This window comes from Maylandia zebra, linkage group LG5, assembly GCF_041146795.1.
Source record: "Maylandia zebra isolate NMK-2024a linkage group LG5, Mzebra_GT3a, whole genome shotgun sequence".
Lineage (NCBI taxonomy): Eukaryota > Metazoa > Chordata > Actinopteri > Cichliformes > Cichlidae > Maylandia > Maylandia zebra.
In genome coordinates this window covers 38,457,872-38,473,057 of record NC_135171.1, presented here as the reverse complement: position 1 = coordinate 38,473,057, position 15,186 = coordinate 38,457,872, and the positions used below count along the sequence as shown (strand labels likewise).

The 15,186-nt window shown below is 41.1% G+C and overlaps 1 protein-coding gene across 2 annotated transcripts in view; it reads right to left on the bottom strand.

Annotated features, from left to right (window-relative positions):
* The window catches only part of kif5ab (kinesin family member 5A, b), a 72,601-nt gene that overhangs the window by 9,644 nt on the left and 47,771 nt on the right, over positions 1-15,186 (bottom strand). For both annotated transcript variants that reach the window (XM_004547696.4, XM_004547697.4), the window contains exons 15-24: positions 14,030-14,176; positions 12,341-12,529; positions 11,577-11,694; positions 7,844-7,908; positions 6,437-6,546; positions 4,582-4,683; positions 4,015-4,075; positions 3,850-3,921; positions 3,630-3,734; positions 841-1,057 (exon numbers count right to left, since the gene is read on the bottom strand). In XM_004547696.4, the coding sequence (XP_004547753.1) occupies positions 841-1,057; positions 3,630-3,734; positions 3,850-3,921; positions 4,015-4,075; positions 4,582-4,683; positions 6,437-6,546; positions 7,844-7,908; positions 11,577-11,694; positions 12,341-12,529; positions 14,030-14,176 (1,186 nt within the window). The remainder of the gene's footprint in view (positions 1-840; positions 1,058-3,629; positions 3,735-3,849; positions 3,922-4,014; positions 4,076-4,581; positions 4,684-6,436; positions 6,547-7,843; positions 7,909-11,576; positions 11,695-12,340; positions 12,530-14,029; positions 14,177-15,186) is intronic.

Here is a 15,186-nt window from a genome sequence, read left to right as displayed (position 1 = left end):
GCAACGTAAACAGTCCTTTGCATATCTGTGCGTTCCACAGCAGGAGAATTCAGTTACATGCATGTTTGCTTCCTGAATATGAAACAAGATTGGAAGAGGAAGAAAAGGGCATCAGCTCGATCATGCAGGTTGTGAAAATGTGGTGATATGTTAAGAGGAATGTAGGAAGGAGACAACAGATGAGTAGAGCAGAGAGGGCAAAGCACACAATGGATGCTGCTTGTGGGAAAATCTCAACAGGGACGTGAAAAGAATGGCTGCACAATGCTGAACGATTTTTCTCACATGCTGCATTACAAAGGAAGCGATCTGATGGGAGGGAGATGAAACGCACAACGGTGTCTACATGTACAACATCACACATGTAGTGCTGGAGAGGATATACATACTATATCCTTCCTACAGTGCAGCCAAAGGAAGTGGCATGGGCTTTGCATGCATTTTCCCTCCTTATTTTATTGTTGAATTTGGGGCTTATACATCACATCATAAAAAGAAAATTAGACTGACTTTTAGATTTACCACATTTGAGTGGATTAACCGACATGTTCTGATGAATCGGTTGATTTAAATTCAATGTTTTTCAGGTGCTGTGCTGCCCAATTACTGAGAAACAGCTTTCATATGTGTCTCTGAACTGTTATGAAACGATGCAGTGGCTGTGAATTTGCTGCAGACTAAATGATTGGATGCATTTTACAGCTACCTACAGATTAAAAGATACTGCAGTGTTAAAGCAATCGCAAAGCTTTTACAGAAATGACACATGCAGCACTGTCATGTAATTTCTAGCAGACTGCGGCTGTTATTTTGAATCTGTGAGCAACTTGTATACGTTACCGATGAGCGCAGCATGGGGTCGGCGGAAGGGAGCGCGGGCCCTCATCACATCTTTGATTCGCTCCACTTCCTGTTGGTAGCGATGGCGGTCCTTCATGGCTCCTTCTTTTGCCTCCTTCAGCGCACCCTCGAGCGCCTTAACTCGCTCAGCTGTAGACCGAAGACGTTTCTCCAGTTTTGGAAGCTCACAGCGCAGATCTGCATTGTCACGTACCAGCTGTAACACAAATCCGACATGTGCAAAAAACAAGCTATAACTACAGAAAGACAGTTATACATTTTCTATGATTCAAAGCACTTTCTTGCTACAGGCCTCCACTCTCACACACTCACACTCTGATGAATGCACCAGGGCAGCTCAGGGTTCAGTATCTTGCCCAAGGATACTTTATAAGCAGACTAAAGGAGCAGGGGATCAGTCCACTGGCTGCTAATTGGTAGATGACCCATTTTACTTCCTGAACCATTGCCTCCCCAAAGAGTTGCTCATATGTTTTGCAATCTAAGAATTTTTTTTTACTAAGAATATAGTGCAGAGTACAAAAAGTGGAGCATAGGAAGTGTGTGACCATAACGTCCATTTCAGATCAGTTAGGGTCAAATGGGTGCAGTGGGGTGGAACAGAGAAACATCAAGTGTAACCTGAAAATTGTACCAGGAAGAGACAGCCCACAATTGCACCAGTGTTGTAAAGAGCACTACTTCAGTCTGAACTCTCCTGAACACAGAGCCAGTCTATCAGAAATCTACAACCGGGAAAAAGTAGGACAACTCTGTTGAATCATCTCCATTTAAGTTTCTGTTTTGAATTAAAATAATGGGCCTGAACACAAACAGAAAAATGAATCAATGAATGTTTCAAGGTATTTTAGAGGGGACCAGCATGGCAGCTGTTCCTCTACACCTCAGATCTCAGCAGAGCCTCAAAACATCATGAGAATATGAATTAGCCTAAGCATAGAAGGGAAGAATAGACTCACAATCCTCTTGAATATTGTGCAGCTTTGATGAGCAGATGCTGTAAACAGTTGCGTGACATTATGATAATCATCATTATGATTTCCCTAAACATGTATTAAATCCATGGGTGTAATGGATCTTTTAAACTGGGTATATTTAAAGGAACATAGTTGCTAGATGCTGATATGAGTGTCGGAGCTGTTGTTGGATCTTTGGATGTCCATGACACATGAGGCAATCTGTGATCTGATTTTCACTTGGTGAAAATGTGCATGAACAGTAATACCGAGACGAGTTGCTCTAACTTGCAGTTGTGCCGTTCTTACAGTAGCACCCCACCCCTGCAGCACTTTCAGCAGGATATTGTCTGACCCCACACTGCCAGAGTACTGCAGGTCTTTCTGGATCAGTAGTATATATCCAGGAATTCCCCGTCCAAGCATTTAGTCTCAGTGTGACTCCTAAAAAACACAACTGGGACATGGAGAGTCGATGCCACTGTACTCAACCAGGAACAGAGAGCAGCTCCTGATAACTGATCCAGACACCTGTGCAGTCCATGCACAGACAGGTGGCTTCTTGCATCATTCCAGAGGTGGCCATACCTTGTATTAAATATTCATATATATCAGCCTTGGCCTAGAAAATCCATATCTGCACTTGTCAGTTAATATTATAATGTGCCTATATTTCTGAAGTTATTATTTATGAAGCTAAATCAACACGAGGATGCAATGATTTAAATCTGCCTCATGCTGCATGTTTCCTCTAAACGCAAAAGTTAATAAGTGAGCACCTAAACACTGACGGTCTGCTTCTGTGTGATCATGCAAACTAATCCATACCCTGCAGAGATAATGAGCACTATAGCTGAGATTTTTTCACAATGGGCAAAGTTATCTAGCAGCCAAAGCATTGATGTGTTTGGGATATTCACCTGTGGCTTGTTGGCGTTAGTTTGTTTGCTGGCGAGATAGTTTAGTGACGATTGCTCAGTTTTTACAGTTGACGGACAGACAGAGATGATTAAATCTGTGCAGCGGCAGAGAAACTTGCAGCTTTGGTGTAGTGGCCACTGCCCATTTGCAAGCATTATCACTTTACTGCTGATTTATGACCATGACTTTCACCTTCCATTCCCACAGTATCAGCAGGTGGTGGATGGGATGGAGTCTCCCAGCAGCCACTTTAGGATTGGTTTTCTGCCTGACAAACTGCTGCACTGCAGCTTTCACCAATCTGCCAGCCTGCAGAACATTCAGCACATCCAACACTTAGTCCACGGCGGTAGTCCATTTAGGAATATTAAAAATATGAGGTGTGTGCGTATGTTTATGACTTTCTGAGAGCAAGGTTGGTTTTCAGAGTTTGTGTGGAAGCCAGAGTGCGGAGAAAAAACCGAGAATGCCTGTTTGCACCTGCATCAGGAGTGTTCAAGTCTTACTGTTTTATACAGTGAGGCGTCCTTTCCCTGGAGACAGAGGGGGGGTTAACAAATCCTGCTGCTCTGTTTTCAAGGAGACTTTCATGTGAACTTGGTGTAGTGAGATGATCGATCGTGCTAGCGTTTCTTTTGCCCACAGGAGAGAAATGACAAACAGTGCACACAGCTCTGTATTTGAATTTGTCTGTGCCTCTTTGTCCGCCGCACATATTCATCGTAGACATTTTTTGATTTACTGCTGCAACCCTGCAGAGGGGAAATCAGGCCCCCTGGTCAAAGGGAACCTGGTCATTGGTCTTAATTTTCAAACTAGGTGTGGACAGGTCAAATGTTTCCTGTTTCTGTCACTATAAATTAAAGTTTTGTAGGAGCTGTGTGCTGTTACCTGTTTGTGAACCTTTGTAAGCTGGTCCAGGTTGTTTTCAAGAAAGGAAATCTTTTGTTTCTGGGTGATGTATCCGCCAGTATCATCAGGCTCCATCTGTGCACTCTGTCGATTAAAAAAGGAGATGAAATAGAAAATAGAATAGAAAATGTCACCGTAACTCTAGGCAGAACCACCTGTTTCTATGTGTTGAGTAAAAGGGTTTAGTTATGTCTCTTACTTTTCTAACTCGAGTTGTGAGGTCTTGAACGAAAAGCTTGCGGAGGTTGTGCAGGGTGTGGAGCTCACGAGCCTGCAGTGTGAATAAAGGAACAGAGAAAATAGTGCAGTTAAAGCAGTTCGAGAGGACTGAGTCATTGAATCGTGACAGAATTTATTAACTTACAACAGTTTCCTCCAGGCCTTTCAGATCCTGTTTTGATTGTTCGTGTCGTTCATGGAGGAATCTATAGACAGACAGATAAATGCTCAGACACAGACGCATAGAAGAGTCAAACTGAACTTCTCTTTATCCAAACGATTACCAAATTCTTGCCAGAATAATTCATGAATAGAGAACAAAGGCAGCACATAATGCCTGCCCCACTCATGGGCTGTTATCCATCTGCCATCTGATGCAATATGCTGCAAAGGTCAGAGTAGAAAGAGGCCTATTAGCTGCCAGCTGCCACCTTATTCTGAAACTCCATAATGGAGATGCAAAGAGAGTCAGACAGGAAGAAAAGGACCAAGAGAGGAGCAGGCTAAGAAAGAGTTAACAGCAGAAGAGTAAGATACTGTAAATAGAATTCAGTCAGAGCTCCCGAGCGTGAGGAAAATAAATAGACAAAAGGAAGACAAATGACAGAGAGAAATGGAAGACGCAAATCAAAAGAGGCAGCTCAGCTCGCCCCCAGGCCTCCATATGGTGAAGTGTTTGAAAGCCGGCCAGGACAGTAAAGCAGCAACTCACGTCAATTCCTCCAGCTGCCGGCTCTTGTGATGCTCTCGGCTTCTGAGACGTTCAAAGTCACTGTGCAGTTGTTCTAGCTCCAGCTGCTGCCTCTGGTTACAACTGAAAAAAGGTGTTAAGTGACTCAGTCGTGACATCTTTTATATATTATCTTTTTATATTACAAAAACACAGGGATGTAGATATTAGCAACATAAGCACAACCCTTGGGATTTTTGGAGGAATGGAATTAAAAAAATGGAGGTTAGTTTTGTTTCTAAGGCAGAGAGAACAGCGAGTGAGCTGGAGATTGAAGAGTGAGATGCACTGATGAGAAAAAAAAAGAATGAATAAGAAAGGACACATTTGTATTTTCTGATTGCTCCACAGTAGTTCTAAAATAAAAAATAAATACATTTGCAAAATGCTCGGGGAAGATTGGGATGGGATGCTACCTGGTCATTAAGTTTTTATTGACTCCTATTGCCACAAGCTTCATGCTATTATTTTCTCTGAGCCACACACCCACACCCCAAAGATTGATGCCCAACAACTTTTTTTTGTTTAATCATCTCTAGCAAACACTTCCAGTGAGTCACCGGTGATGATCACGTGCATACTTTACAAAAATCCCACATAGTATGCCTTTAAGTGTTCTTAGCTGCTTTTAACTGGTTTCCTTCTGATTTTATTTAATTAGGGTATCCTTACAAAACCTTTCTGTCACATGAGAAAAGAGCTGTCTGTTCCAGTCCCAGGCATATGGCTCCAGCTCAGTGGTGTGCACAGGAGCAAAAATGATGAAGAAGCACCATTAGTGCATGCAGTGTAAGGATTTATTTTTGCCCCTAATTCAAATCATGGCTGTACTGGCCAGACAGGCATTTTGGCAGAGCAGAGGGGCACTTAAGTAGCCCAAGTGTGTAATTAGGTCACAACTAGAGCATTGAAATGCCCCATTAGAGTATGGACACAACATATTTTTCAGTGGCACTTACCAAAAAAAGGGTGCACACCTGTAAACACTTGCATTTGCGTGTGATCCTTGCAATCTGCACTACCATTTAATGTATACCTACTTTTTGACATTCTCTTTAAAGGATCCGGAGGGCATCCCTGCTCCTGTTTTATATGCGTTCCACCTCACCGACATCCATCCTTCCGATCTATTTTAAAGCTGCTTATCCAAATCAGGCTGTGTGAGCAGGATAAGCAGAGCAGCACCAAATGTCTGTTCAAACTGAAATTCTCTGCAGCTGCTCCTTGGGTGTTTAACAGATACTCCCAGGCCAGCTGGAAAATGTACTTTAGTCCCTAGAGAGGGTCTGCCCAGTGGTCTCCTCCCAGATGGCCACGCTTGGTGTAGTACATCATCAGAACAAGGTACCTGAAGGGATAGGTTTTCATTTAGGCCAAACCAGGCCAGTGGCTCCTCGCATTGGGGTTGTAGCAGCTTGGCTCTGCAGCTTCCTGACCATGTAAACCACCCACACGTTTTCATTTCAGCCAGTCTGAACATTGGGGCTTAGACCGTGTTGAAGGTTTGAGAGATACTGAAAACATGTATTCCCAGTTTGAGCGTTTACAAACCACTTATGAGGGTAAAATTGAATTTCAAATTTGAGCATGCAGCTGTGTTGCTGTGGTACGGTAAGTTGTCTCCCTTAGAAAACATTCATGGCCTATATTTCCGCAGTGCCACGGTCTCAACGACTGAAAGAAATATTTTTCTATAGCATCCTTGTGATTTTTCTGCTGGAACGATTTGATTCTTTAACTTAAAATACTTTTCTTTTCAAACTCTTGCACAAGTTACAGATTTCCAAAAACTGAGTCTTGGTTTTGAAAAGTAAAGAATTTACGGTGAAGTACTCACTCAGTTAAGTCATCGATGATCTTTTGCTTCTCATTGATCTCGTCTCGCAGGCGGCCCAGTTGTTTGCTGTGCACCTCACGGTGTGACTCCATCTGCTGCTCCAGAGCCCTCTGGGGTATTGGCGACAGAAGGGGGGAAGAGACAGATCGAGTATCGTAACACGGGAGTCAGAGGAGAACAAAGTGACTAAATAACGAGAAGAAAATTACACGCACCGGTGCACATGTGGACATGCCAAACCACACGGGCATTAAACACAAACTTACACACCCCACGCTGTCCATACACTACCACTGACGGGACTGTGAGACTCGGCTACTGAAAGTGGAGCGTGACACACACAGGAACGCTCACACTCGTGTGCTCTCGATGCTCTCACGAACACATCCACAAATACAAGCAGATAATGAAAACAACAAACAACGCCAGCTGTTTAAAAGTGTCTGGCAGCTGAAAACTACATCTGTTTACTTTTATCTGGGAATTTGGCATCGCTGGAATTTCATCCTTCATTTCTGTCAAATCTTTTGACCTTGAAAAGATGTGCTGCTTTTTAGGCAAATCTCATTTTGATCAAGTCATTATGAATCTTTGTGGTTTTCAGTCACTTAATAGTTTGACGGCTGAATGTGAGGATACTCTGTGGCTGTCCTGTGGCCATGCTTCCTGTAACCATCTGATATTTGAGACTTCCTGTTTTGCTGTTTGCAGTTAATTGTTCAGGACACATGTAGATAGATTTACATTAAGATGCAAGACTAAAACATCATTGGATGTTCCTCTGACTGCTTTTTATTCGTTGTTTTGCATTCCCTCTTTTGCCTAGGCCTTGGTTGTGATTGGTCACTGGTATTTGGACTACAAACTGACCACAAACAAAAAGCAAACAGCTTCCAGTACTAGAAATAATGCCCATTGCCTACAGATTCGTCACATTCATATGCCGATATCTGCTTTTCATATTACCACTCGATGATTGTGAATGATGTAAAATGCTTCTAGGGGCCAGAATGACAATCAATAATCTGTGCAGCCACTACCTAACAAACTATAGCTGTTCCAGAGGGCAGTGAGTTATCATTTCCTTGCCGAGCTTGCTATGATTGCGTCTTTATTCTAAACTAAGGCAATGAGTTGAAAGCTGCAGTGTCTGAATGATTGTACAGACATCGAATTGTCATCTTCTTATCAACACTACCAATAAAAGGGGTTGAAAGCAAATTTCTGAATATATGAAACAATTTCTTTAGTTTATTAAATCATTCCTACAGTCATTTACACACTTGAGTCCAACTACACGTGCAGTCACAGGCAAACACACACCCTGCACACGCACACCTGCAGTTGGCTGAGAGGGTGCGAGAAAAGGTCATTACATCAAGTTGCTCTCACTGTAGTCATGGTTACCTTTATATCACAGGAGTTCTGGGCAGACGTGTGATTCTCCCCCCTGGTCACTTGTGACATGCTCTCTGAAATAAGCACACACACAGAGAAAGAGCGAGAGGATGGCGGTAAGAGGAGCAGATAAAAGCGGCGCGCACAGATGTTGATGATGGTGACCTGACTTTGACAGCACAGCAGTATCACCACTTCATGTTGACAGCGAAGGCAGCGTGATCTAAGTGATGTCTCGGGTGTGATAATATCTATCTGCAAATGACATCTATTGTGTCATGCAGATCTGATATTGACTCACTGCTGTTCCTGGTGTCTGATGATGAAATTACCGAGCGCTCTACCTCAGACCACACCGTGCGATCAACGTGACCTGCAGCACTTTGTGTTAATCTGCTTGTGTTATGGCTTGAGGACCGTCTGACTCGACTGCTGAGCAGGACTAAAATTGATTTCCCTGCCCTTAATTCCACTGGTTATTTAATGCCATTCTGTGAGACTCCATGGGAAGAGTGACTTACACTGCCTTTGGCCTTATTTGGGAATTGCGTCAGTGTACTGTGGGAGTATCTACAGCTGGACCTTGCACGAGTTTCAAATGTAAAATCAATCTATTAGTGCTGGTGTTGTGAAATGTTTGGGAGCTTAAGCTTTTTTGTGTTCTTGTTTTTCTTTTGCTTGACAGGACAAAAAGGGCTCTGGAAGCAACTGAAGCTCTATTAAAGATAGCAACCTGAAGCTACTTCCTCCCATTTCTAGCCCAGAGACACTAAAATGCAGCAACATATTTTCTGTCTTCTCACTATTTACTTTGTCCTGACGTTATTTGGCTTGACTGAGTCAGAGCACTGACATTATATTTAACTCCGGCATTTCACATCAGTAGTGGATTAATCTACTTACTTTGCAGTCAGTCCCGAAATGACAGCGTCACCACGTATCACTTTAACCCCTTTAGGATATTTGTTAATGAAAAATATGCATTTATTAGAAGAAAACTCTCTTGCATTTACTTCATTTGAGTTTATATTGAGAAAAGACCTGTTTTGCTGACAGTAAAGATTGGCTTCACTCCTGGAAACTTGTGTTTGGCTCTATTTATTGAGTGTAAATCTGTCATTTTTCTGGTCGGACCATATTGAAATTTTCTTCACCAAAGAGTCTGAATGAATACTAAAATCTTTGCTCCCAGTTTGCTATTTTGCTCTCGTAGGTAAAACATTTTAACTTGAGCCTAGAGCAATCTATTATAAAAAGGAGTACCCACATACTACACTTGCCAAATTGAACTAATATTGACTGGCCTCAAATTCTCAACTCCACCGAGTATTTCAGCAACATGTGCTCGTACACTTAGACTCCAAAACTTGTCTAACTGACCAAGTCTCACAATCTTATATCCACCCAAAAAGTCTTTTTGATTTTGTTTTGAGAGTGAAATACTAGCAAGAGCACAACGAATAAGATCTTCTTTTGAGAATATATGTCTGTTATTTCTTATTTAGTTTATAAACCCTAAAACTAGTTACTTTCCCTGCATATTAGGCTCATTTATATCACCAAGACACTATTTGAGATGATATTGTATCTTAGACGTCCCAAAAGGTTGATTCTGTTTATCTGGACGTAGCGTTTTCAGCGGGAGAAACGTTTCGTTACTCATCCAAGTGACTTCTTCAGTGTCAGCTGACTGCAGGTTTCCCCAACTTTATAAACAATACAATGATTGAAGCTAGCACCACTGAATGAACATTGGGCTGTGAGGTCAGTTCCTCGATCATTAATATGCACATTTTCATGACCATTGATCAACAACCACTGATGAAATCCCATTAATCAATGGTCTTTGATCAATGAGTACCATTCACAGAGAGTTGGGGAATGGCTGCGATCACAGCACTGTATCTTAAAAGCATTTTTTAGCTGTGAAATCATTTTACAAGCCCTCCCAGTAACAGTTCACACACTTAGACTTTTGTTGTACAAACCCTAACAGCATGAAGGTGCTGGTATCCTGTGGGTTCTCCCCCCACAGTCCAAAGTTATTCAAGTTAAGTTAATTGCTGATTCTAAATTGATCGTGTTTGTTAGCCCTATGACAGACTATTGACCAGAAGAAGCATCTTGTTCAGTTGCTCTTGTTCTAAGATCATTTCTCTCAAAGTGAGAATGAAGCAACGCCAAAGGTTTATGAAGCACTTGTTATGAGTGTGTCAACACTTCTTTTAAGAGATTTCTCACTTGACTAAAGTTTAGACATTTTTTTTCTCATTTCAAGAAATCTTACCAAGTGTTATTTTATTATTTTACTTGATTATAGTCTGGATTTTCTCAAATTACATATTTTTTCCTTATATTTAGCCAATTTTTGCAGTGTATTTAGTGATACTTATCTCTGTAGATGGTGGCTGCTCACTGACCAGTTATATTACCATTTTAGTGCAGACAAAAATACGATGCTGCTGTTTATATTGTCACTTTCATCATCATCAAAATCTGTGTTTCTCCACTGCATTAGATCATGATCAATCACCAACTCTAATATACTAAACTAAAATGAGTAAAATGCTTACCTATTATGCTGATTTCTTACTCTGTATTGTTTTTTATGCACACAACTGAACATGTTTAAAATAGTCGTTATTATCACCGCTGTATTATCTTAGATCAACCTCTGTCTGAAATAAGGAGTTTGCCTCATCTCCTCTTATGGCCACGCTCCCTTCAAGTTGACTTTCTTCTGACTGGCTGCCTCTAACAAACAGAAGGTTGGAACCACAGGTGGGTGGTGCTTCTGTGTTCACAGGCAGCAATGTGGTCACAAAATTACCATACCATACCATCATCAGGTGTAACCATCAGTAGAAAAAACAGTTTAAAGCTTGATCCTTTGGCTCACATTTGTAAAAATGCTGACCTTATTATCTGAAATCTGAGAACCTCCAACACCTCAGCGACTTTGAATTTGATTTAAAGGAAATTGATGGAGTCACTGTATAGTGCAGCAGAAAACTGAAACAATCTTTCAAATGTGGATAGTGTCAAAATTGGTTTTCCCTCTAGAGCCATGAATTTCAAAAAATCCTGTTAACCACTTGAATTTTCAAAATTTCGAAATGTGCCAATTTGCCCAATATTTCCAACTAAAGAAGCATTTTTTACTACACAATTATTTCAACCTCCAGACACATTTCAGAGGTTTTACTTCTGATTTATAATCCAAGTCAAATTCATATCTTAAAAACTCTTTGTTTCAAGTAAAACAAAATAACCCCAATGACACGTATGTTACATGTTCGTGTTCTGTGCTCTGCCCTCTCCTAGTTTAGTTCACAGTAAATGGACTGTAATTTACAAAAAACACCTTTTTACCTACAACCTGCATACGCATACATCTTTAAACCCAGATGGAGGTATCAGAGGAGACTCTTCATCTCCCCAATACTTCAACATACAAATGCAAATGTCAGCAGATGTGACTGAAACAAACATTATTAACTGTACTACTACACACCACACCAGTGATATCTAATCATTAAAAACACAACTTCTAAAGTGTACTTCCACATGGTTGAATACGTATGATTGAACGATATGATAATTCAAAAAGGCAAATCAAGTTCATTTGAAAAAAAAAATGTTTGGCTAATGAGCTTTATTTAAAAAAAGTAATCAGAAAAGAGTAAACGTACCAGCTTAGATACTTGCGCTGCTTCACTAGTGTGGGCTATAACAAATGTACCTTGAGCTTGGAGTTTAGCCAGCTCCGCAGTCAGAGAATCATAGCTGTCCTCCAGCTGTCTCTTCCTCAGCTCCACGTTCTGCATGTACTCTGTTAGAGAGCGAATCTTCACTTCGTGCTGAAAGTCAGAACATCATATGCAAAAAGTTTAGTGACGAGCAAAGACCTCTACCCACGAGGACACTTTACATCAAGGATAAAATGCACTTTTACTTTTTGTTCACTGAATATTTATGATTTCTTGTCACCGGGGAGTGTAGTTTAAATACCACAGTTAGCGAAATTTGAACCGTGGCTTCAGGCCACTACATGAAAACAGAATATAAAACATGCAATTATTTGAGAATTATGACCCTGTGCAGACTAAAAATGTCCAAAGCAAAAAGAAAAATCCACCCCACAAAGAGTTGGGTCATGTTAAGATGTTGGGAGTAGCTACACTGTGTTTTAAAGCTTTTCAGCCTTTATTATGGCAGGAAAACTGGGAAAAGACATGCAGCAAATGGCTCAGGCTAGATTTGAAACCAGGGCTTTAAGACACATGGGTCACCTGCCCAAGCCGGTGAGCCTTTTGAAGTGTTAATTGATAATGTTTCAGTATCAGTATCACCAGTATTTCTGTCTAGTACCAGATGAACAAACATTTGTACCCCCATATCATTTTATTTTAGTTTCTACAGTTCATCTAGATTTAATAATTCAGTTCAATTCAATCGATTTGGTACCCAACAACAACACATGTATCCGTCAGTTTGCAATCTTACCTGTGAAATGAGAAGGTGACATGAAGACAGTTCTCTGCCCGTCTCCTCCATCTTGCGGTGACACTCGGTTTGTAGGTTCTCCAGGTGGCGACAGCGCTTCACCATGGACTTCACCTCTGACTTTATCTTATTAATGTAGAGGCGAGCCACTGTGAACTCTTCCTCGATCGCTCCGGTGATCTCCACAGGCTGGAGACGAATGAGTGCGAGGAGACAGTTAAATAAAAAGAAAAAATCAGTCTAGTAGATGCTTGATCAGGATTGAGTGGGGACTGTTTAAACACAGCATGGGCGTTAAATCAGTGGAAAGGGAAGCATCTTAGAAACACTCTGGCATTTTGTATGCACAGCCATTAGGTTAATGGTCTCATTTAGCAGATGTAGCAACTCAGAAGCTCCGAAATGAAGTGTGGAGGAAAATGTATACACATCAATCTAAGCACTACAGATGATAGCGGATGTGCATACACGACATTCTGCATATGCGAGTGGTATACTGACTATATTGAATAATGTAAAGCTGTTGATTTAAGTCACGTCTATAAACACAGATATTTATTTTAAATGCTCATTCAGAGCATAAATTTACATGGATGCCAAACCAATCAAGTTAAAGAGAAATGCCTGAAAAATGACACTTTATCAGCAAACAGAAAATATTCATATGCACACACATGCACACGCACACATATATATATGTAAGTTTTTTTTAAATGTAATTGTCTCCTTTTTGGCAGATCTACCAGAGCGCTTTGTCACGGCTTTATGCCAGAAGATGCTTTGCATTTCACTTTGTTGGTATTTACTGTCTCTCTTGGTTTTACTTGCTTTCTTTATTTCCTTCCAGCCATTTGAGATTGTTTGGTCATCCCTCATTAATTTCTCATGTGGTTAATTACTTATGTGCACCGATCAAGCATAACATTCTGACTATCTATCAGAATCAACATTAACTTTTAAAAAAATAAATAGCATTAATGTTTTCAGCAAATTGAGCTCATCTGTTGGACTCGACCACATGGGTCAGCACCAGGAAGCCTTGGCCGCCCACGACTTGGACCACTTTTGATGGATACTGACCACTGCAGACCAGAAACATCACACATGAGTTGCAATTTGGGAGACTCTCTGACCCAGTCGTCTAACCATCACAACTTGCTAATATCCTCACAATAGCCCCCCCCCCTTAACACATCATCTCTGAAAGCAAAATGTTCCCTGGTTCCTTAATAAATCCCACCCACTAACAGGTGCCATGATGAAGAGATAATCAGTGTTATTCACTTCACCTGTCAGTGGTCACAATGTTCGGGGTATTTTTACTCTGGTTTTTCTCGTTGTTAGCCATCATCAGTCCATCTGTGTTCATCTCCAAAATTTACTGCCAGCGTTTTCTCTCATGTTTCCTGCGGCTGCTTTTTGAGTTGTTTTTCTTTGGACTATGTTGTCCTCAGGCTTTGCGCTTGACTAGACTCCGACAAGTCTAAATAAGCTCAACACTAAACCCTGCTTTTGTTTGTGCTTTCGGGTCTTCTTTTGAATTTCTCTGAGTTCCTTTTCTACACTGATACTTAAATTTAGCTGTATATTTTCTTGCTTTGACATGAGAATCATCTTTCTCATTTTACCTACACCACAGTTGTCGCTTTCATCACAAAAATGCACTCTATCCACGTCTGTACCACTCACCAACTTGATGTCCTTGTTTCCAACGATCGTGCTAAATTCACTCAGGTCCCTCATGAGCCCATTAAGAATCTCAGCAATGCGTTTTCTTTGGTGGCTGCTCACTTCCTGGATACGGGACAGCTCTGCCTCTAAAGCCATGAGATGAGCCTGCGGAGGGCGGAGTCAAGCAGATAAGAGGTGTTAGGGAGAGCCGTTGTGCTAAGGCGAGAAACTCCAGAAGGTACATGCAAATACGAAAAAAGACAGAAATTGTGTAGGGCAGACTCTGAGAAGTGGTGATTAGATTCCCTGAATCTGCAAACACACATGGCTGCAGGAGCATAACATAGTAGCCACCAAATTATAAATCAATAAACTGCATGAAGAGGAGAGGATGGCATCTGCGCTCAATAACATCTGAGAGAGTACACGGTGGAGTTTACTTTATTATTTTCCATTCTAAAAAGCAGGGAGATTCTAAGCAGGGCTGGAGGGCAAATGTGCTGCAGCACAATGAAACCATTTGATCTCAGTCAGGTTTGACAACATAACATTAAAGACATTTCTCCTACTCACACATGTGAGACCAAGAGTTGGGTAGTAGACTGAATGACCTATGACCCTAAACAAGATGAAGAAGATGATGATGACAAGAAAGAACAGGTAGAAGAAGAAGGAGATGAAGAAGAGGAAGACTTTCCATAAAGGTGTTGTTCCAACGAAGAAATCTGAAAGCATACCGACTTGTTTATGGGGTTTCATTTTATGAGTGGCTCATCTGTCACCAGTGAAATATTCTACTTGAGCAATTTTTCATGGCACGTTTTATGTTCTTGCTCCCCAGTTCATCAGTCATTTCAAAGCACCATTAGCCACCTTCTTAAATACTCCTTAATCAGCTCTTCCATCTTCATCTCTGTGATTCACTTCAAGCTCTGTTACAGTCTTCCCGGTCACTTCTCATGTCACAATGTCATCTTAAGATAAACTAAGGTAATAATGAGCTGAAACTGATTCTTATATAAACAAGTAAAACATGGGATGATGAATAGAGTTGGTTCATTGACGTGATGAATGGGCTTAATCATGTTGATAAGAAATGGGTTTCAATGGCCAGATGGATGAATTATGGTGTTTAAAGTAGCCGATCAATGGCAGTGATGGTGAGCGATGGCACG